The sequence below is a fragment of the Vitis riparia genome, chromosome 5, assembly GCF_004353265.1.
Source record: "Vitis riparia cultivar Riparia Gloire de Montpellier isolate 1030 chromosome 5, EGFV_Vit.rip_1.0, whole genome shotgun sequence".
NCBI lineage: Eukaryota > Viridiplantae > Streptophyta > Magnoliopsida > Vitales > Vitaceae > Vitis > Vitis riparia.
Window position 1 is genome coordinate 19,871,613 of NC_048435.1, and position 24,683 is coordinate 19,896,295.

Here is a 24,683-nt window from a genome sequence, read left to right on the forward strand (position 1 = left end):
GACATTATTATCTCCACTTGCCAAAATTTATGGATAATGGAGAATAATTGCTTAATGTCAATCCCTATTGATTTGGATGCATGTTAAGGATGCATTTTGAGCATCACTAGTGCACTAAATACTAGTCTTTTAACTTATCTAGTACTTAGTTAATGGAATTCCATCTAATTATTTGGGTTATTCTTTTAGAATTAGTGGTAATTTGGCCTAATTTGACTTATTTAGAAACTATTTTTTTTTTAAAAAAAATTTGTTTTAAAAAATATAAAAGTTCTTTAAAATATTTTTCTAACTTAGAAAACACGTTTGAAAAACTTTTAACAAAAAACAATGTTTCAAGAATTTATTTTAAAATTAAATTATTTTTTAGAAAAAAAATTAAGGTGTTCTTTAAAATATTGTTCTAACTTAGAAAATAGGTTTAGGAAACTTTTAACAAAAAAAAAAAACAGTTTTTTAAGATTTTATTTTATTTATTTAAAAAAAAAAAACCCTTAGATAGATTATTAAGAATGTTTCAAAAATAAAAACTAAAATAAAAATTTTGCCTCCTCTAAAAAATTTTAAAAAATTTTAGGCTAATAAATGATAAACACTCTTCAAAGAAAGAAAAATAAATAAAGAAAAAAAAAATAGATGTCAAATTGATAAATTATATTTATATATTTGTTTAAACTATATAGAATATTAAATAATTTAAAACAAAAAAGTTTCTAATTATTTTTGTTGTATTTGGTTTTTTTTTTTAATAATTATATGATAAATAAATAAAAAAAATTTCTTTAACATTTTTTTGAAACAAAATAAAATATTATAAATTCTTATTGTTATTCATGGTAATCAAATATAACAAAAATACTTTTATTCGACATTTTTTTCTTATCCTTAGAGTCTGGTAGAATTTTTAAAAATATTTTTTTATTTTTAAAAACAAATAATTTTTTTTTTTAAAAAAAAAAACACCGGTCAAACAAACCCTTAATAATTTTTTGAAACCAAATAAGATATCACAAATTTCTATTGTTATTTTTACCTTCTATCAATGCTTATTGAATAGGGACAAATTGAATCAATTGTTTTTCCATGCCTCTAAATAGGATGGAGCAAGGATCCTTCCCAACTACAATGCTACACCAAAGTCCACTCATGCTATAAATTCTTCACAACTTTTATGAAAATAAATAAAATATGGACCAAAAGCAAAGTACTTTCATTAGAAAGTTATTAATTAGCAGCTAGAATATTGGAAGTAACACCCTAAAAAGACATGCCAAAATTTCAAAAGAAAATTACAAAAACCTTTTCAAATTCCTATATTAAATCTACAAATAAAAAAGTGCCCAAAATTTGCTTATGCATAACCTCATCATCATCATCCAAACTTAGCTAGCTTCAATATTTTCTCCTACATCCCACATGCATCTAACCAGACTATAAAACTTACCAAAAAAGAACCCAAAAAAAAAAAAAAAAGGAGCCACTCATTGAATTACCTATGGCACATACACTTGTAGTGATAGGCACTGTGAATTGGGTCATTACCATCCACAGGAATCTGCTCTGCTCTGCACTTGAACTTGCACCCTTTGCATTCATTGTATGTGCATGTTGGGGCTGTAGACCCTATCATCTCTCTTCTTGAACCCCATTTTCTCCATCCTCCATCTCCATTGTTCTAGCACCCAAGAACCCTAAATATAAGCACATACTTATTGAAAAAAATAAAGGAATATGGGACTGGTTTTGATCTTCATTAATGTTTGCATTTCTCACCTGAACTGATACTACTCTTTGTGATGGATATGAATTGAAGCCTCCTTGTTGATGTAGAAGTTCTGAATGAGTTGCAGTCCCTGCATTATTATTCAAAAAAGGAAAAAGAAATCTTTTTCATTTTTCTTTTGGAACTTGAAATCCAGATTATGATTCTCAAATCCTGGAAAAATCAAATGCTTATATATATATATATGGTATTAGCTCCAAATCTTTTCTGGGTAACCAAACATAATTTCTAGATTTGGAAAGAAAGCCAACATATAAAGACTTGGAAACAGATGAGATTGGTTACAACCTGCAATGAGGAGAGCTGCAAGGAGAAAGGAGGAGAAGAGAAACTGCAAGTTGGCTGTGGCCATTACTTCCCTGAAACAGACTGGAGAGATTAATAAATGCCAACTCTATACATTATCTGAAGGAATATGACAAGGACACTCAAAAAGAGAAGAAAATAACATAAAAGATGATAGTGATTAGGGAAAAAGGAAGGCTTGAAGTAAATATAGAGACATCAAGAGAGAGGCTAGTGGGTGTGGGTCCTGCAGCTTACCTACTTCGTTTCAAATCTAACCATATAATTAGAAATGAACTAAGAAAAATGAAAAAAAGTTAAGAGTATGTTTGGTTACACAAAGTACAACAGAAAGAAAAAAAAAAGTTTCCTTATATTTAGTTGAAAAAAATAAAAGAAAATCAAATATAAATAAAATTAATTAAAATTTATGTATTTTTAAATTGTTTACCTTTTATATCATTGAATAAAATGAGTTTAAAAAAACATATAAAAATAAATTTTTGATTATAAATTTATTTTTTATTTTTCTCCAATTTTTTTTCTCTATATTATTTCCTTCACATCTTATCAGAACCAAACATAATCTAAGAAAAAGTATTGAAAAAAAATCATAGAAAAATATTGAAAAACCATCTTCTCTTATTAGGAATGGTAATTCATGTTGCATAATCATGTTTATATCACATTAAAGTCTAATACTACATAGGTTAATCTATACCTAAAACGAATAATAATTGAATTAAAAACATAAACTCAAATACTATTTAATTATTATAAGAATAATACATCGTGTAATCCATTTAATAATCAAGTTCTTCTATTTGATAGTTATGGTGAGTTGAGTCTTGTATTAATCTTTATGATTAATGTTTTAACCAGATATATTTGTCACTCAATTATCATTTTTTCTTAAAATGGGTTAAATAAAAATTAAATAGTTTAAATTTATAATTATATTGATTACTACCATTAATGATATGCATATAACCATGAATTTAATCCAAATTCATTTATTTTCAATCCAAATTTATAAGGTTATGTTTGTTCCCAAAAATTTTAAGAGAAAATATAAGATAAAAAATATAAAAGAAAAACAGAATAAAAGAAAAAAAAAATTAAAAATCGATAAATTATTTTTATTTACTATTTCAAACTTATTTTAACCCATCAAATATAAAAATTAAATAATTTAAAAATATATAAATTTTTAACTAATTTTAATTATTATTTTATATATATGTACAACTAAATATGAAAAAATTATTTTTTTTTTATAATGCTTAGTTATGACTAAAATATGCATTTTATATTGTCAATATTTTGTTCTAATTTCAAACTTTAAACATAACTACCTAACCTTCAAATTCAATGTCTACAACTCAAATATGTCAAAATAAAACTTAGTGGTAGTAAAGTAGTTTCAAACCAATAATTTTCTAAGCAAATTGTCAATCTAAACTAATACATTAACAATCTCTCCTTCGATAATTTTAAAACAAAATAATAATACTTTCTCCCAAAACTTTCCACTAGGATCCTAAGGTCTCACAACTCGATTAAGCCCTCACCACCACATTCAACATAAATAACATGATCTTCTCAATATTATTTCTTTTTGTTGATGAATCTATTACTTGAATTAATACACTCAAATAACTAGATACTTGTGAAATGAGTAGTGTGTAAGGAGAGTAATACAGAAAATGAGTAGTCTAGTGATTGAGCAGCTAACCTAGTGCTAATAAGATTTTGAATAGAAGGCATAATAGTGAAGATACCATGGACAAGAGTAAGCTTGGTAAAGCTAGCTATCAAAACTTAAACTACAAGAGGCCTTTGCTCTCCATGCAAACTTTGAATATTAATGACCTTGCACTTTTATGGTGACAGTGTAGGAACATTTCAACCAAACATTAGAGCTCTAATAGGATGTGACATTAAGTGGATGGCATGACAAATAATCTCTAGAGTAATTGCGAAAATCACCTCATACATCATAATATAGAATTATATGTTGAGTAGAGAATCATGAATGTTTGTTTAGAACATCCTGATTTGGTGTTGTGTGGGCATGTAGCCCTTTGAATAGTAACAAGAGGCTTTCAACACCTTTTATATAAGATCCTTAAGATTGGAGTGTTATAGAAAGCTTATAGATCAATTTAGTGCTTTGGCTTGACATGCATCTTGAAGAACTTGATATAGAATTGATTTCAGTGGTATAGAGATTGGAAACAACCAATTAGAAGATCTTCTCGGCCGAGCAAGTGGAGTATGAATAGAAGTAGAAAATCTTATTCATCTTTGAAGAGATAAAGAGGTAACAACCACTTTGCTAGGGTATTTTTATGGGATTTTGAGTGTGTTCGATAGTAATTTTAAGAAAATATTTTTAATTTTTTAACACTTGAATAATAAAAAATTTCAAGTATTAGAAATATTTTTTAGAATTACTATCCTCTAAGAATCCTTTTGATAGTGATTTTTTTCAAGTATAAAAAATAAAATTTAAATATAAAAAATGATAAAAATACTTTTTAAAATTACTATCAAACACATTATTCGTTAAACATCAGAAGTGATTAACATGTATAGGATTAAAAATAAAAAAAGTTGGATCAAGCATAAAAAATTGATCAATAGTAGAAACATAAAAGAATGTGCACGGTATGGTCAGTCATAATGAGTCAAAGTCAAGAGTGATCAGATCAAACCTCACCACAAAAGTGATCACCTTAGATCATGTATAGGAAGAAACGCTTGAGAGAGACAATGGAGAAAAAATAATGAAAGCCATGCGAAAATGTGGTCTAGAAACGGTTCTCATGCGGAGCGCTTACATGTCCCACAAGGGGTTGCTTGAGCGTCGCAGGTACTAAACTTATGAGATACTTGAGTGTCCTATCCAATGTTGCTTTTCTTTTCTTTTTTATTTTTATTTTTATTTTATTTATGCAAATCACCTTCAAGACCTTATCACCATATGGGCAATTTTGAAATGTGACAGTCTTTCGTTTGGAACTTGGAAAGGAAGTACGTAAATATCTAGTCAATGTTTGTTCTGAAAAATTCAAGGAAAAATAAAAAGAAAAAATATAAAGAAGAAAAGCGAAATGAAATAAAAATTATATAAATATACTTTTTAAAACTCATTTAATTTATTTTTCTTTATTGTATTAAAATATTAAATAATTTCAAATTTTATAAACTTCTAATTAATTTTAATTATATTTGATTTTTATTTTCATATTTTTTAGGGTAAAACTAAACATAGCCTAGGGTTGGACATTATTATCTCCACTTGCCAAAATTTATGGATAATGGAGAATAATTGCTTAATGTCAATCCCTATTGATTTGGATGCATTTTGAGCATCACTAGTGCACTAAATACTAGTCTTTTAACTTATCTAGTACTTAGTCAATGGAATTCCATCTAATTATTTGGGCTATTGCTTTAGAATTAGTGGTAATTTGACCTATTTAGAAACTATTTTTAAAAACTACTTTTTTTTTTTTTTTTTTTAAAGAATATAAAAGTTCTTTAAAATATTTTTCTAACTCAGAAAACACGTTTGAAAAACTTTTAACAAAAAACAATGTTTCAAGAATTTATTTTAAAATTAAATTATTTTTTAGAAAAAAAAAATTAAGGTGTTCTTTAAAATATTGTTCTAACTTAGAAAATAGGTTTAGGAAACTTTTTTTTTTAAAAAAAAACAGTTTTTTAAGAATTTATTTTATATTTATATTTATTTTTTTTAAAAAAAAAAAAAAAAAAAAAAAAAAACCCCTTAGATAGATTATTAAGAATGTTTCAAAAATAAAAAGTAAAATAAAAATTTTGTCTCCTCTAAAAAATTTAAAAATTTTATAGGCCAATAAATGATAAACACTCTTCAAAGAAAGAAAGAAAAATAGATTTAAAATTGATAAATCATATTTATATATTTGTTTAAACTATATAGAAGATGAAATAATTTAAAATAAAAAAGTTTCTAATTATTTTTATTGTATTTGATTTTTTTTAATAATTTTATGATAAATCAAATAAAAAATAATTCTTTAACATTTTTTTGAAACCAAATAAAATATTATAAATACATTTTGTTATTCATGGTAAATCAAATATAACAAAAATAATTTTATTCAACATTTTTTCTTATTCTTAGAGTTCTGTTTGGTAGAATTTAAAAAAAAAAAAAAAAAATTATTTTTAAAACCAAATAATTTTTTTTTTTTAAAAAAAACACCGGTCAAACAAACCCTTAATAATTTTTTGAAACCAAATAAGATATCACAAATTTCTATTGTTATTTTTACCTTCTATCAATGCTTATTGAATAGGGACAAATTGAATCAATTATTTTTCCATGCCTCTAAATAGGATGGAGCAAGGATCCTTCCCAACTACAATGCCATACCAAAGTCCACTCATGCTATCAATTCTTCACAACTTTTATGAAAATAAATAAAATATGGACCAAAAGCAAAGTACTTTCATTTAGAAAGTTATTAATTAGCAGGTAGAATATTGGAAGTAACACCCCTAAAAAGACATGCCAAAATTTCAAAAGAAAATTACAAAAACCTTTTAAAATTCCTATATTAAATCTACAAATAAAAAAGTGCCCAAAATTTGCTTATGCATAACCTCATCATCATCATCCAAACTTTGCTAGCTTCAATATTTTCTCCTACATCCCACATGCATCTAACCAGACTATAAAACTTACCAAAAAAGAACCCAAAAAAAAAAAAAAAAAGGAGCCACTCATTGAATTACCTATGGCACATACACTTGTAGTGATAGGCACTGTGAATTGGGTCATTACCATCCACAGGAATCTGCTCTGCTCTGCACTTGAACTTGCACCCTTTGCATTCATTGTATGTGCATGTTGGGGCTGTAGACCCTATCATCTCTCTTCTTGAACCCCATTTTCTCCATCCTCCATCTCCATTGTTCTAGCACCCAAGAACCCTAAATATAAGCACATACTTATTGAAAAAAATAAAGGAATATGGGACTGGTTTTGATCTTCATTAATGTTTGCATTTCTCACCTGAACTGATACTACTCTTTGTGATGGATATGAATTGAAGCCTCCTTGTTGATGTAGAAGTTCTGAATGAGTTGCAGTCCCTGCATTATTATTCAAAAAAGGAAAAAGAAATCTTTTTCATTTTTCTTTTGGAACTTGAAATCCAGATTATGATTCTCAAATCCTGGAAAAATCAAATGCTTATATATATATATATGGTATTAGCTCCAAATCTTTTCTGGGTAACCAAACATAATTTCTAGATTTGGAAAGAAAGCCAACATATAAAGACTTGGAAACAGATAAGATTGGTTACAACCTGCAATGAGGAGAGCTGCAAGGAGAAAGGAGGAGAAGAGAAACTGCAAGTTGGCTGTGGCCATTACTTCCCTGAAACAGACTGGAGAGATTAATAAATACCAACTCTATACATTATCTGAAGGAATATGACAAGGACACTCAAAAAGAGAAGAAAAAAACATAAAAGATGATAGTGATTAGGGAAAAAGGAAGGCTTGAAGTAAATATAGAGACTTCAAGAGAGAGAGACTAGTGGGTGTGGGTCCTGCAGCTTACCTACTTCGTTTCAAATCTAACCATATAATTAGAAATGAACTAAGAAAAATGAAAAAAAGTTAAGAGTATGTTTGGTTACACGAAGTACAACAGAAAGAAAAAAAAAAGTTTCCTTATATTTAGTTGAAAAAAATAAAAGAAAATCAAATATAAATAAAATTAATTAAAATTTTATGTATTTTTAAATTATTTACCTTTTATATCATTGAATAAAATGAGTTTAAAAAAACATATAAAAATAAATTTTTGATTATAAATTTATTTTTTATTTTTCTCCAATTTTTTTTTCTCTATATTATTTCCTTCACATCTTATCAGAACCAAACATAATCTAAGAAAATGTATTGAAAAAAAAATCATGGAAAAATATTGAAAAACCATCTTCTCTTATTAGGAATGGTAATTCATGTTGCATAATCATGTTTATATCACATTAAAGTCTAATACTACATAGGTTAATCTATACCTAAAACGAATAATAATTGAATTAAAAACATAAACTCAAATACTATTTAATTATTATAAGAATAATACATCGTGTAATCCATTTAATAATCAAGTTCTTCTATTTGATAGTTATGGTGAGTTGAGTCTTGTATTAATCTTTATGATTAATGTTTTAACTAGATATATTTGTCACTCAATTATCATTTATTCTTAAAATGAGTTAAATAAAAATTAAATAGTTTAAATTTATAATTATATTGATTACTACTATTAATGATATGCATATAACCATTAATTTAATCCAAATTCATTTATTTTCAATCCAAATTTATAAGGTTATGTTTGTTCCCAAAAAATATAAGAGAAAATATAATATAAAAAATATAAAAGAAAATAGAATAAAAGAAAAAAAATTAAAAATCAATAAATTATTTTTATTTACTATTTCAAACTTATTTTAACCCATCAAATATAAAAATTAAATAATTTAAAAATATATAAAATTTTAATTATTATTTTATGAAAAAAATAATTTTCTTTTATTCTTTTCTTCTTAGTATTCTTCGATAATCAAACGTAATAAAAAAAAATAATGATTCAAACTTGGATAAGCAACCAGCTAGGGTCAAAAGTTTAAAACGGGAAAAAGAGGGAGAAAGGACAAGGGAGAAGAGGGGAGGCCTGCTGTGAATAGTAAACACGTGTAGAGATGAAGAAAGGACAAACAGAAATGAATGAAAGTGACCAGAAGAGGAGTGTTTGGCACGAAGCAGCCAGCTTGCATGCAGAGAGTGTTTTGTGGAAGGTGACAAGGGGGCTCGGATATAAATGGAGCACCACAAAACTATGAGCTTTGTGTCATCATCTCTGCAAGACCTCCCCTCATTAAGAACTGAGCCTCAGCCAACACCATTTACAAAGAGTGGGGGGAAAATCATACAGGAATGGGCCAACTCCAGTTGCAACTTACAAGGCATATACAATGAATGAGTATGACTCAATCTCTGGCTAGTTTCCTCATCGATAGTATAGTTGATATGACAAGAGATCTGCATTGGTTTTCTCTATTACTAGAACATTAATTCTCTGCTGTCCATTTTAGCTACAATTCAATTGCCAAAATCCATGCTATCCTCTCTCATCACTGTTGAAGTGAAAGAGAGATGTGGAAAGGAAACTGATTTCCATTTCATCCCTTTTCAATTCAAAGCCAAATATTACGATGATATATATCAATTGAGCCACCAATTTGATTCAGGCTTTAAATACATATATCAGTTTTATCCCAATGGTCAAGACTTGTCATTGTCAGGGAGCATTATTAATCTTGTGTTCAAATCGTCCTCTTACAAGAAGTGGATTTTTTTTTTTTGAACATTTTCAGGGTAGGCTCTATCGGGCTCCACCAATATATTGAAGTGAAAGAGAGTATATTGAAGTGAAAGAGAGATGTGGAAAGGAAACTGATTTCCATTTCATCCCTTTTCAATTCAAAGCCAAATATTACAATATATTTTACAATGATATATATCAATTGAGCCACCAATTTGATTCAGGCCAACTTTTAATACACATATCAGCCTTATCTCAATGGTCAAGACTTGTCATTGTCAGTGAGCATTATCAATCTTGTGTTCGAATCGTCCTCTTGCAAGAAGTAGATTTTTTTCTTTTTTTTAAACATTTTCAGGGTAGGCTTTATCCAGCTCCACCAATATATTGAAGTGAAAGAGAGATGTGGAAAGGAAACTGATTTCCATTTCATCCCTTTTCAATTCAAAGCCAAATATTACAATATATTTTACAATGATATATATCAATTGAGCCACCAATTTGATTCAGGCCAACTTTTAATACACATATCAGTCTTATCCCAATGGTCAAGACTTGTCATTGTCAATGAGTATTATCAATCTTGTGTTCGAATCGTCCTCTTGCAAGAAGTAGATTTTTTTTTTTTTGAACATTTTCAAGGTAGGCTCTATCCGGCTCCACCAATATATTTGTCAAGCAATTATTAATAATATTTAAATATATAAATTTAAGAAAATAAAAGGTTTTGGTTTTAATTATTCATAATAATTTCAAATGCAAATAAATATTAAAAATATGTTCATAATTTTTTTTATTAAGATGTGAAAAATGTAATTAAGGTAGGAATGATATGATCAAGATATGAAGAATGTTACAAATTTATCAATGTTGAAATCGTGGGAGACTAAGGTGTGATAAGACAATAGTAAAATATAAAGAAAAAATTCAACTAACTTATGTCCTAAGTGCTAGAAGAAATCAAAGAATATTATAAAATGGAATTAAAATACAAAATAATCAGAAATATTAATTTAATTGAAAAAAGAATCAGATATGTATAAATTAATGTGGTGATTTTTTCGGATACTTGTTGTCCCACTTTATCTAAGGATAACACTCAAGCAGATTTTTTTGAGTACCAGACTCATCTAACCCATAATGGTTTAAGGTAAATATAACCAATTTAAGGTAGGTTTGAATTTTTTTTTTTAAACTTGGGGTAGGTTTGAGTCTTCTGACACCTCGTTCACCCCAATAATATATAATATTAAATAAAAATTATTTTAATTTAACTTTTTCATTTTTCATATATATATATATATATATACATTATAAAAATTTATTAATTTATCAATTATATTTATTTTTAATACAATTTAAAATTTAAGTGTAAAAAAAATGAAATTTTTTATAAAAAATTAGAAAAAAAGTTAAATAAATGGATATAAGAATTTTCTACATCCATCCCACCTCATTTAATTTTTTATTTTTGATGGGAATAAGAATGGATATAAATAAATGAGACAGATTGGACATATATATATATATATATATATATATAACCAATCCTGAATCCGTCCCATTATTAATCCTAACTCAACCCCTAATAGAATGAGTTTGGGATCTAGATTAATATTATCAAATAATTTATGATTGACTTAGTTGGATCAATAAAATGAAGTATACAGGCTCCGTTTATAAAAAACTCAATTGGTAATATATGATTACTGTATTGTATCACAAATGATTTTGTTTATAAAGAATTATAAACAAGTTAAGAATGAGTTTGAATTTTAAGACTATGTTTGGTTTCTAGAAAATACTAAGAAAAAAAAATGGTTTTTTTATTTTTGGTTTTACTATAAAAAATTAAAAAATAATAATAATTAAAATGAGTTGAAAATTTATGGATTTTAAAATTATTTAATCTTTAATAATAGGAGGAAAATAAGTAAATTAAATTTGAAAAAATATATAAAAATAATTTATTGACTTTGAATCTATTTTTTTTATTTTTCTTTGTTTTTTCTTTTCTTTCACATTTCCTTTTTATTTTCTTTCCCTCATATTTTTCCTCAAAATTTTCAAGAACCAGCCATAACTTTTGTTTTTCTAAAACTAGGTATGCCGTGTTGGTTCGTGTATTACCTTGTCTCATCCCAATTATATAGATAATTAAATAAAAAATAATTTCTTTTTTCTTTTTCTTTTTTTAACCCATAAAAAAAACGTTGTTCATAAAGATAAATTATAAAAATTTATAATATTTTATTTATTGTTAATGTAAGTAAGCATTTAAAAAAATAATATTTAAATATTTAAATATAAAAACCAAAAGAAGGCACCCGAATTCACCATATATCATTTAATTTCTTTTTTGGGACGGGGATGAAAATAATAATAAATAACTAGGATGAAGACGGAATCAAATATTTATGAGAAATGTTTTAAAAGACAGAATTTTGAAATGTACATTTGAATGCAATTTTTATTTATTTTTAAATAATTTTTTATATAAAATTAGAATATTTTATAAAAAAAAGTACAAATTTACTTATGCTTTTAAAAATAAATTTTAGAATTTTTTTAATTTGAGATAGTAATAATTAATTATTATGGATGTATTATTTATGGATAATAATATTCTAAATTAATTATTTTATATATTATTAAAAAATATAAACTATGTTTACAATTAATATTCTTTTTCCTTTTTAAGTTAGAATTCTTGAAAGTGGATGTATTCATGCCATATAAAAATAAATATTTTATAATAAATTAGGTGTTGATTAAAAATATTTTGGTCTTTATCTTAAATTTTATCTTTTAAATTATTTAATTAATTTTTTTTTAAATAAATTACATTATTTTTATAAATTAATTTTCAAGACAAAATTAAAAATCAAGAGAAACATTTTTTAAATCATTATTCAATTTAATAGAAATAGTGTTATTTGTATACTAAAATTATTATTTATTAATTATAAATGACAAAAAATACAATTTGGTAAAAAAAAAAAAAGACATCTTTGAACCCCATAAATATAAATATTAGCGAATAATGATAAATAATGATTATTCACTTTAATTTATGGGAAATTTGACCATGCCATGCAAAAATGATGTGGTATAACTGTATAAGAGGTAAGGAGCTTAGGTGTCAATTGAGTAAGCCACCATGTTAATGAAATAGAGAAATTTGGCTAATTTAGAATAAATTAAATTAAGTTATCTAAGGGAAAATGTTAGGAAAGAACTAGAGGCAAAATGATGACCCTTCATAAGAAATTCCAAAAAATCTCATAATTTTCAAAAATTGATACAATAGAGGAGAGAGTCAAAAATTGATAAAATAGAAGAGAGTTGCGCTACAACAAAACCTAATTTTCAAAAACCGTTAAGGAATCGGACTAAAAAAATCTCATAATTTTTCTTCACGATTGCACCAGGCCACCAAACCCTAAGGGGGTGTTTGGTACAAGGGAATAGGGAGTGGGAATAGACATCTCATTCCTTTTCTCCCTTATTCCTATGTTTGGATAAATGTTAAAAAGGCGGAAATGAAATAAAAAATTATTCCGGCAGAAATCAAATCCAACTTATGAGTCGGATTTGTATTCTGATTCATTAAACCTATTTGATAATATAAAATAACCTAAATTACTATTTTACCCTCTTATCTTGTTCTTCAAACTCGATGTTTATCTACTTTGTAAAGGTAGAGATCCATTCATCATCCACTTCTTATCTTCTTTGCAAAACTAGAGACCCACTCATCATCCAATTCTCTGCAACAAGTGATTCTTCCAAATTGAATAACCTATTTGTGTTTTTTTATTTCCTTTTTTGCAAATAAGAAATAAGTATTTGGTAGCTTTGACAATTTATATGTTCTTGTATTTTTTTTCTCTTTTTTTTTTCTTAGTAAAATATATTTCTATAGTTTTTTTTGCATGACAAATTATTTAAAATTTTGATAAAAAAAAATGAATATTTAAATTTTTTTAAGGTTATGGATTTTATCGGATATAATACTTGTTGAAAATTAGAATAAATTTGAATTCTTTTATTTCCTCTTTTGAAAATAGGAAAAACATTTGCTAGCTTAGAGAATTTAAATATTATAATAAATAATTTTTTTTTGAAAAATATAATTTTATAACTACTTAAGCATGACAAATTATTCAAATTTTTAATAAAAATAATAATTAAATATTTGTGCATTAGGGTTATACGATTTTTTATGGTTAATTTTTTATTTATTGAGTATATATATATTTTTTAGTCTTATTATTTAATAACAAAAAACCTCTCAATTTTTATTTTTTAAAAATAAAAGTAAAAATAAAAAAATATTTTAAATTATATGTAAGGATATTATTGTAAATTTATTTCTTTTTTATTTCCATTCCTATTATTATCAAACATTGGAATGGAAACAAATAATCATTCCAATCTTGCATTCTTAAGTTCATCCAAATGTTAGAAATGGAATCATCAAATTCATTCCATTCCACTAAGAAATAGGAAAGGAAACAAAATATTATTTCCATTCCCTATTCCGACCCTTCATAAGAAATTCTAAAAAATCTCATAATTTTCAAAAATTGATACAATAGAGGAGAGAGTCAAAAATTGATAAAATAGGAGAGAGTTGCGCTACAACAAAACCTAATTTTCAAAAAACCCGTTAAGGAATCGCACTAAAAAAATCTCATAATTTTTCTTCACGATTGCACCAGGCCACCAAACCCTAAAGAGGTGTTTGGTACACGGGAATAGGGAGTGGGAATAGACATCTCATTCCTTTTCTCTCTTATTCCTATGTTTGGATAAATGTTAAGAAGGCGGAAATGAAATAAAAAATTATTCCGACAGAAATCAAATCCAACTTATGAGTCGGATTTGCATTCATTAAAAGTAGGTGGTATTCTGATTCATTAAACCTATTTGATAATATAAAATAACCTAAATTACTATTTTACCCTCTTATCTTGTTCTTCAAACCCGATGTTTTATATTCTTTGTAAATGTAGAGATCCATTCATCATCCACTTATTATCTTATTTGCAAAGCTAGAGACCCATTCATCATCCAATGCTCTGCAACAAGTGATTCTTCCAAATTGAATCAATTAAACCTTCCACGATATTTAAAAAAAAAAAAAACAATTTCTAATTTATAGGGTTTTGGATGTTCATTTTGATTGTTGGATCTAGGATTCGTCATTGTTTCTTGCAACTAGGTTCTGAAAACTCCCTTTTACATTTTCGATCAGGTTTACCTTATTTTCTCTTTCTTCTTCTACTTCTTTATATGTGTTTCTTCTTCTCTATAAATCGATTAATTTTTTTTTATTAATTTATGTTTGGAATCTTTGATGTTTCTTTATTTTGTATTAATGGAAACTGGAGAGAAAAATTGAAATGGTTGGAAAAAGATTTTTCGATTTCACGTGTTTACAATATTGAAAATTTTTAATGGTTAGGAAAAAAATAAAAAGAAAAAAACAAACAAAAACAAAACTTTTGGTTTTTTTTCCCCTTTGTTTATTATTATCGGCGTCTTCCTTTCCTAGTTAAAGCTATGGATTATGCCGCATCACAGAAATAAGTATTTGGTAGCTTTGACAATTTATATGTTCTTATATTTTTTTTCTCTTTTTTTTCTTTAGTAAAATATAATTCTATAGCTTTTTTTACATGACAAATTATTTAAAATTTTGATAAAAAAAAAAACGAATATTTAAAATTTTTTAAGGTTATGGATTTTATTGGATATGATACTTGTTGAAAATTAGAATAAATTAGAATTCTTTTATTTCCTCTTTTGAAAATAAGAAAAATATTTGCTAGCTTTGAGAATTTAAATATTATAATAAATAATTTTTTTTTGAAAAATATAATTTTATAACTACTTAAGCATGACAAATTATTCAAATTTTTAATAAAATTAATAATTGAATATTTGTGCATTAGGGTTATACGATTTTTTATGGTTAATTTTTTATTTATTGAGTATATATATATATATATATATATATATATATATATATATATATATATATATATATATATATATATATATATATATATATATATTTTAGTCTTATTATTTAATAACAAAAAACCTCTCAAAATTTATTTTTTAAAAATAAAAGTAAAAATAAAAAATATTTTAAATTATATGTAAGGATATTATTGTAAATTTATTTCTTTTTCATTTCCATTCCTATTATTATCAAACATTGGAATGGAAACAAATAATCATTCCAATCTTGCATTCCTAAGTTCATCCAAATGCTAGAAATGGAATCATCAAATTCATTCTATTCCACTAAGAAATAGGAAATGAAACAAAATATTATTTCCATTCCCTATTCTGACATCCCAAACACCCCTTAACAGATAAGATAACAAAAATAATTTGTGTCATGGTAACATAATATGGCCCATTATATAGAAAGCGATTGGAGAATTTGCTAAAAAATAATGGTTTGTTAGGTGGATAATTAGGAGGGTTATTAATTCAAAATATGGAAAATGTTCCTTAAAACTAGCATTATAATTAGAGTTAGTTGGATAATTATGAGATAATTATCTTAATTAAAATCGTTTTAAATTTTGAATTAGTTGATTTTGAGGTGATGATCGATTGATTTTGTAAAGATATAAAACTAAATAGAAAAATTAAAGGAAAAGTAGGTTTTGATTCACTAATTTGAAAAAATATAGAAAAAAGAAATTCAATAAAATAATTATTTCCTAAAATATCATTTATTTAAAATTATTAAATATAATAATTTATAATTTTATTTTGATAAAATTATCTTACAAATAAATATATTATAAATTTTTATTATATAATATGAGATACAAATCATTCTGAAAAAATTCTCTAGATCCTTGAGTGATAAATAATTTTTTTTAATTCCTTAATTAATAATGATTTTATATCATATATTATATAAATCCATTCTTCTTCTCATTTTTTTTATAAATAAAATTGAATACAAATTTTGTTAGTTGACATAACAATAAAATAAGAAATCTTAAAAATTAAAAATGCAATTAAAACTAAAATACTTAAAAATTAAATACAATTAAAACAAAAAAAAATTAAATACAAATAAAACTAAAAAATTTAAAATATATATATATATTTTTAAATATTGACTCATTGTATTTCCAATTCTTTTTCTCGAATCTATATTTTTTACTAGTGTGATTTAACTAATTCAAAGTTATTATTTTATTTTTATATTTTTAACTTTAAAGTTTTTTTAGTTTTAATTGCATTTTTAATTTTTAAAATATCTTATTTTAATAATATCAAATCATTTCTCATGATAAAAAAATAAAATAAAAAAAGATTTGTCAATTGGCATTACTAACATACATGTAAAAAGTCATTTTATGAAATAATTATCTCACATGTGAAAATTTACATGTATTTTAAACTATTTTTAAATTGGTGAAAATAAAACTGATATATAAAAGTTAAGGTTGATTTTTCTATATTCTTTTCTCAAAAAAAAAAAAAAAAATTTGTAATTGATTTTTAAATAGACCAAAATCATGATTTTTATATTTTTTACACTTAGGGCCTCAATATTCGGTCTAGTTGTTGCCAATTTAGGGTTGACTTGTATTTTATTCCATATAAATCTAGGATAGTGAATTTTACGAGGCTGAAGAAGACTACAATGGCGGAGTTACCTCTTCACATCATCGAGAACATACTGTTGAGATTACCAGTCAAGTCTCTGATCCGTTCCAGGTGCGTCTGCAAAGCTTGGCGCACATTAATTTCCCATCCCCATTTCGTTAAAAGTCACCTCCGACTACCACAAACCCAAGCTAGAACTCAGTTTTGTACCCTAAACTATGGCGAACCTGGGGACAATTACTATCTGGTAGTTGGAGCCTCTACCAAAGACTGCGAAGCATTTAGCGATGATAACGGTGGGGCATTGGCATTTGATTATTTATTTGATATTGGAAGATTTAAATACGAAGTCGTTCTTCTGGATTCCTGTGATGGGTTGTTGTGTTTAGTTGATTTGGAGAATAAGATTGTCTTATGGAACCCATCTACCAGACAATGCAATCAATTACCACCAAATCCTAACGTTCTGGATTTTCTTGGTTGCCATGGATTTGGGTATGACTCCTTTGCCGATGACTACAAGGTATTTGTCGTTTCTATGCTCAATCCTAACTTTGAGACTGTGGTGGATGTTTTCTCGCTGAAATCCAATAAATGGAAAAGAATTCAGGAAAAACACCATACTAGGGCTGCGCGCATGTGTGCAACTGTTTTACATGGGGCACTCCATTGGGTAGCTTATGATCCTATTCTTGGCTTTGATGCAATCATGGCTTTTGATTTTGAAAAGGAGCGGTTCCGGGAGATGGCAATTCCGAGAGAAGAAGAAGAACTATATGTTAAGTTGAGGGTTGTAGGAGGATGCCTTTGTGTACATGGTTCTAAAGATCCAAGTAAGATGTGGGTTATGAAAGAGTATGGTGTTGACACATCTTGGAGTAAGATGGCTTCCCCATATAACAGTCTTAGGAATAACTTGAATGAAGAATTCAGGTGTGAGTTGTTACACACTCTGAATAATGAACATATGTTGCTGGTCAACAAGGAAAAACTAATGTTGTGTGATCAGAAAGAAAACACATACAAGAACATTATGCCTTACGGAAGGTGGTTCCGACATGACGCCAACTTGTACGTGGAGACTCTTGTTTCACCTCATCCATCACTTTAAAGTGATAATGGAGGAAAAAATTCCGAATGATAAATAAGGTGGGTGGTGTTATTATTTTATTATAATGTTAATTAGTTTCTTCTATGATAAATAGACTAAGAGTCCGTTTGATGGTTATTTTAAAAAGTGTATCTAATCTAACTTTTATTTTTCAAGTATTAAAAAAAGTTATAAACACTTCTTTAAATCACTGTCAAATGCACTTTAAAATATATATAATGATAATAGAGAACAATTCAACCACTTGCTTGGGTTTTGACGTCTTGATTAGTATTCTTGTTTTCTATGTTAATTAATAGTTTCGATATATGTGGTTAATATCTTGACTAGTATGCTTGGTTTCTTCATTAATAGATCAAAGGATTTGTTTTATGATACTAATAGCTACAAATGTTGTAGTATAAGGCCCTTGGTCACCTTTATCATCTCTCATCTTTAAAATTTTGGCTTTCAACTTTCCTTACCTTATCAACTAGTGTAAGTTCGCATAAACAACAAATGAATTTTTCTTTTTTGAGGTACATCCTTTCCTTGAAGATAATCAAGATATAGAATGGATGATTATTGATTCATTCTATCTACATGAGCAATGAAAGGTAAGTTGAAACTATGTCGACAATCTTTGAGGATCATTTCGAGTATTGACATCTTATTAAGAATGGGGAAACTTGTTAATCTGTTTCTTTTGTGTAGATTTGATTGTTGACAATTTGATCGATAAAGGTGAACAAATATGAACATAAAGAAACCAAGCATCTCTGTTTTTTAAATTTATTTACAAGTATGTAATCAGATTTTAAAGTTTAGAGATAGCTTTTGATTGTCTGATGTAAGTTCTTAGATAATATTTGATTTGGACAAGGTCATTATCTAATATGAATTCATGTAAAAAAATTAGAAAATTAGAGCTCGTTTGACAATGATTTTAGGAATCATTTATAATATTTTTAATCTTTGAAAATTTTTATCATTCAAGTATTAAAAAAATTGATATATTAATCCATTCTTTGTTTTTTCTTTTCTTTGCAGACAAACAAATAAGAATATGGAGAGGGCCCAGCAACAAAAGAGGGCGCAACGCTGGTAGACCGGGCGTATAAGTGAGACAAGAATAAACTTTCTCAGACTGCAATATCATTTAATAACTTCACTTGGAACAAATTCAAACTTTTGTCGATGGTAACTGCTAGTTTATAAAATGACTTTATTAATAATTTTCTCCTTAGTAGGCACATGATGCATCATTTTGTGGGCCTTTACGTGGGACATGGATTTTAGTGAGCTTTTTATCCTCGATTAGGATGGTCCATTTCTAGCCATCAACATTGACCTTATGAGAAGGGGAGGGTGCTAAGAGAAATATTTGTTATTTAACACCACTTCCGTACAATAAGAGTTCACAGTGAATCTATAAAGTGTTTTTAAAGTGTATTTGTTAGTAATTAAAAAAAAAAAATTTATCCTTTTAATACTTAAATGATAAAAACTTTTAAGTGTTAAAAGTGTTAGAAACGTTTTCTTAAATCACTGTTAAAAGGGTTTTGTATCTTTCTAACAACTGAAAATTTTTATTTTTCAAGTATCAGAAAAACTATAAACACTTCTCAGAACACTCTCAAATATATTCTAAGAGCCTATTTGATAGTGATTTTAGAAAGTGTTAAAAATACTGAAAACGTTTTCTAATATCACTCCCAAAACTCACTCTAAAAGTGAGTTTGGTAGTGTTTCTCTTGTTAATAAAAGTATTTTATCTAAAATTATTTTTAAGAGAATTATCTTTCAAGTGTTTTTCCATAAAACACTATAAATGATTTTATAATACTATAATTGATTTTTTCAGATTTTTAAAAGTGTTTTTTAAAATTTTTTAAAAACACTTTTTACATTAAAAGTGTTTTAAAATGACTGTCAAACGGAGTCCAAAGTTAATTTTTTAACAAGGCAAGAGACAAAATTCATTTCTAAAAAGTATGGAATAGTTTCCTCATAGTAAATGTTTTCATTTTATCATTTTTATTGTTTCCAAGTTTTATCAACGGCCTTCAACTTTGCTAAATTCATCTATATTTCTCTCCCACACATTTTTTTTCTTAAAAAAGAAAAAAATATTTTGTTCATAAATCACATAAAAAAATATATTATTTAAAAATTTATCAATTTTTTTGATAATTTTTATTTTATATTTTAATATCCATTCTTATCTCAAACATTATATTAATTTGAGGCTTAATTATTTTAAAATATAGAAATTTTATTTTGAGTTAATACATATTTTTGACTTTCAATTTCATTTTTAGAGTTTAGTTGAATAATACAAGATATAAATGTAATGTATTATATATATTTTTATATTTTTTTATAGAACAATCAAATATTAAAAAAAAAAAAAATTTCCTTTCCTTAATATTTTTTCTCCGGACCAAACATAACCTAAAATTTTAGCCTTCAACTTTCCTTAACCCGTCAACTAGTGTAAGTTCACAGAAACAATTTTCCTATAAAAAGACAAATTCATATATATACTCTCTCCTTAAAAATTAAAATAAAATATAAAATTATATTATATTATATAAAAAATAAAATTAGTCAGAAATTTTTCTTTTTAATTTTTAATTCTTGTGATATATTCTTTCAAATCATATATACATAAAAATAGTTTTTGAATGATAAACATACTTTTAATTATTTTTAAGTTTATAGATGATTTATTATGGTGCATATTCACATATTTAACAAGAAATAATATTTATTTTTAATTGATTTTAAATAAAATATCACTAACCATTAATATTATTTTAAAATTATCAAGATTAATTAGTTTTATGGAAAAATCAATTATGCTTTTATTTTGTAATATATACCAAAATATTAAATTTTTAATCAAAATAAAATTTATAATCTATTATAATATTAGAATCCATATTTTAGTAAACCTACTATTATTTTTAACTAAACTCCGAGAAACGCTCTAAGCTCCATCTAGTTGTTGCCAATGTAGGGTTTAAGACTAGTATTTTATTCCATATAAATCTAGGGTTTAAGACTTATTTTATAGTGACTGTGGTTGTGGGTTTTCTAGAGGTTGAAGGAGACAATAATGGCTTGCTTACCTCTTGAAATCATCGAGAACATGTTAAGATATGGACTCACATATCTCACAATAATTCATGACTAAGCTATTCACTTCTTTAATTTGTTTTCTGTTCATTCAAGAGTATGGGCCACCTATGTGTAAACCCCAAACACCATCACGAGCCTTAAATAATGGGTCTAAGACTCATGAGACCCAATAGCCCAATGGGTATGGTCCCTAAGGCAGGAGGGTATAAAAGGTCAAGGGTCTGTTTATTTTGCATTATCACATTTTTGAATAGAACAGAATCCTAATCTCTCCCGCTTCCCATTGTCAGAGAGAATCCAGTGACGGTGGTTACCCTCCTCGGCTTTAGAAGATTCATACATCTTCAACCAAATTTCAGAAATGGATTCGGGTATGTTCCATGTGAATAAATGCATATTCTAAGTGAATTCATAAATATATCCTGCATATGTTCCTGCATATGTTTTGGTGATAATGGAGATCAAAAACATAAAATTAACAGAACATACTCTTGATATTACCAGTCAAGTCTCTACTCTATTGCAAGTGCGTTTGCAAAGCTTGGTACGCGATGATTTCTCATCCACAGTTTGCTAAAGCCCACCTCCAATTACCACACACACAAGCGAAAACTCGATTATGTATCATCAACTTTGAAGAGGAAAAATATGGTGATTCTATGGTGGTCCGAGTCTTCACTAAAGATTGGGAATCAATTGGTGATGGTAACGGCAGTGGTGGCTTACTGGATTTTGATTATTCACTGAGCGATGTAAATCTCAAATACTCTGTCCATATTTTGAATTCTTGTGATGGGTTGTTATGTCTAGTTGACGGTTTGGGTAAAATTGTCTTGTGGAACCCATCTACCAGGCAATACAATCCATTACCACCAAATGCTAATGGTCCAAAATGTAGTTGGTCTGGATTTGGGTATGACTCCTCTGCCGATGACTACAAGATAGTAGGGGTTTCTCACTTAGGTTTTGAGATAGTGGTAGATGTTTTCTCATTGAAATCCCACAAGTGGAGAAGAATTGAGAAAAAAACATCATACTGAATTTAAATGCTCGTGGAGGAACACTGTTTTACATGGGGCTGTGCATTGGATAGCTTATGATCTAAATGTCCCTGATCCAACAGTAGTGGCTTTTGATTTTGAAAAAGAGGAGTTCCGGCAGATGACAATTCCAAGGGATGAATCTTCTCGTATGTTGACTGTGATAGGAGGATGCCTTTGTACACCTTCTGGTAGAGATTCAAGTAAGATGTGGGTAATGAAAGAGTATGGTGTTGAGGCATCTTGGACGAGGATGGATTCCCCATATTTGGATGAAAATTTCAAGTGCCAACCTCTGAATAATCAAGTTAAGTTGTGGGTCAATGAGGAGCCACTTGTAGTTCTGTTTGATGTGCTCGATAAGCGATGCATGAAATATGCTGCCAACTTGTATGTGGAAAGTCTAGTTCCACCTTATCCGTCACAGAATGAATGATAAGGTAAGTTGTGTTACTATTTCTACGATAATTTCCAGTGTCTTCTATTATTAGTAGATCAAACATGTATAGTGGCAATGGCAATAAATTGGTAGTTCAATTGCATGTATGCTTGTGTTTTATGTTAGTTAGTATATACATACCATTTTTACTTGGCTTTTGATTCCAAGGATGGGATTCAAGTAAGTAATTGGCTTAAATCCAATGCACGAAATAGTTTGATCCATGGAGAGTTACTGTTCTATATCTGGTACTAAAACTTTTGATTTTATAATGAATGTGTGGTTATGGGTTTTATGAGGCTGAAGAAGACTACAATGACATACTTACCTCTTCACATCATTGAGAACATACTCTTGAGATTACCAGTCAAGTCTCTGCTCCGGCTCAGGTGCGTCTGCATGCACGTTAATTTCTCATCCACAATTCGCTAAAACCCACCTCCAACTACCACAAACACAAGTCAAAACTCGATTATGTATCATAAATTTTGAAGAAAAAGATAATCCTTTTATGGTAGTCCGACTATCTACTAAAGATTGGGAATCAATTGGTGATGGTAATGGTGGCTTATTGGGTTTTGATTATTCGCTCTGTGATGTAAATCTCCAATATCCTTTCCATCTTTTGAATTCTTGTGATGGGTTATTATGTCTAGTTGACACCTTGGGTAAAATTGTTTTGTGGAACCCATCTACTAGGCAATGCAATCCATTACCACCAAATCCTAATGCTCTAAAATATTGGGTGTGGACCCAATCCTAATACTACAAAATATATTTGGTATGGATTTGGGAATGACTCCTCTACCGATGACTACAAGATAGTAGGGGTTTCTAGCTTAGGTTATGAGACTATGGTAGATGTTTTCTCATTGAAATTCTATAAGTGGAGAAGAATTCAGGAAAAACATCATACTAAACTCATATGTTCGTGGAGGGACACTATTTTACATGGGGACAGTGCATTGGATAGCTTATGATCCAAATGAAGACCATTATTTAACAATAGTGGCTTTTGATTTTGAAAAAGAGGAGTTCCGGCGGATGGCATTTCCAAGGGATGAATCTAATTATGTGTTGACTGTTGTAGGAGGATTTCTATATGTGCTTTGTGGTAAAGATCCAAGTAAGATGTGGGTGATGAAATAATATGGTGTTGAGACACCTTGGACTATGATGGATTCCCCATATTGGACTAGGAATCATTTGAATGAAAAATTCAAGTGCCAGCCTTTGAATTTGTCGTGGGTTAATTTCAATATCCTGCATCATGGATGGTTCAAACATGATGCCAACCAACTTATTTGTGGAAACTCTGGTTTCACATTTTTCTTCACATAATGACTGATAAAGAAAAATTCACATTTTTCTTCACATTTTAAGTGCTTCAAGGACTCATGATCGGTATGTATAACAAATTCTTTCAGCCAAAGGTAATGTTGCCAAGTCTCTAATGCTCTCACCAATGCATAAAGCTTCTTGTCATATGCTGGGTAGTTTAAAGTTGCCCCATTTAGCTTTTCACTAAAATAGGCTATTGATCGCTTCTCCTGCATCAAAACGGCTCCAATACCTATTCTTGAGGCATCACACTCAATTTCAAAAGTTTTAGAAAAATCAGGTAATGCTAATAAAGGAGCACCACATAACCTTTCTTTAATTTCAATAAATGCACGATCTTGCTCACTGCCTCATTTAAAACCCACAGATTTTTTAACAATTTCAGTGAGTGGTGTGGCTAGTGTACTAAAATCTTTGACAAATCGGCGATAAAAACTAGCCAAACCACAATGCAAATGATTGATATGCTCATCTAAGTTCTTACTATACACCAAAATATCATCAAAATA

At 27.4% G+C, this 24,683-nt stretch overlaps 4 protein-coding genes across 6 annotated transcripts; 2 read left to right on the top strand and 2 right to left on the bottom strand.

The window, feature by feature from the left end:
• Positions 1-1,488: 1,488 nt before the first annotated feature.
• Positions 1,489-2,201, bottom strand: LOC117915360. 2 transcript variants are annotated; one of them, XM_034830923.1, is made up of 3 exons: positions 2,072-2,201; positions 1,774-1,853; positions 1,489-1,691 (listed from the first exon to the last, which is right to left on the bottom strand). In XM_034830923.1, the coding sequence occupies exons 1-3, from the start codon at positions 2,133-2,135 to the stop codon at positions 1,593-1,595; spliced, it is 243 nt and encodes an 80-aa protein (XP_034686814.1). In that variant the 5' UTR covers positions 2,136-2,201; the 3' UTR covers positions 1,489-1,592. The 2 variants fall into 2 exon arrangements, with proteins under 2 accessions (XP_034686814.1, XP_034686813.1); XM_034830922.1 differs by having other exon boundaries at positions 1,489-1,675; positions 2,072-2,191.
• Positions 2,202-6,549: 4,348 nt separating this feature from the next.
• Positions 6,550-7,556, bottom strand: LOC117915122. Of its 2 annotated transcripts, none has more exons than XM_034830697.1 (3): positions 7,435-7,556; positions 7,137-7,216; positions 6,550-7,054 (listed from the first exon to the last, which is right to left on the bottom strand). In XM_034830697.1, the coding sequence occupies exons 1-3, from the start codon at positions 7,496-7,498 to the stop codon at positions 6,956-6,958; spliced, it is 243 nt and encodes an 80-aa protein (XP_034686588.1). In that variant the 5' UTR covers positions 7,499-7,556; the 3' UTR covers positions 6,550-6,955. The 2 variants fall into 2 exon arrangements, with proteins under 2 accessions (XP_034686588.1, XP_034686587.1); XM_034830696.1 differs by having other exon boundaries at positions 6,550-7,038; positions 7,435-7,542.
• Positions 7,557-12,571: 5,015 nt separating this feature from the next.
• LOC117915257 (F-box/kelch-repeat protein At3g06240-like) lies at positions 12,572-18,027 on the top strand (the record flags this gene model as incomplete). The annotated part of the gene is made up of 2 exons (XM_034830813.1): positions 12,572-12,579; positions 17,124-18,027. Coding segments are annotated over exons 1-2 (912 nt in total), but the record flags the coding sequence as incomplete, so codon positions are not given.
• A 3,878-nt stretch (positions 18,028-21,905) lies between these two features.
• LOC117915258 (F-box/kelch-repeat protein At3g06240-like) lies at positions 21,906-22,830 on the top strand. The gene is made up of 2 exons (XM_034830815.1): positions 21,906-22,317; positions 22,448-22,830. The coding sequence occupies exons 1-2, from the start codon at positions 21,906-21,908 to the stop codon at positions 22,828-22,830; spliced, it is 795 nt and encodes a 264-aa protein (XP_034686706.1).
• Positions 22,831-24,683: the final 1,853 nt, after the last annotated feature.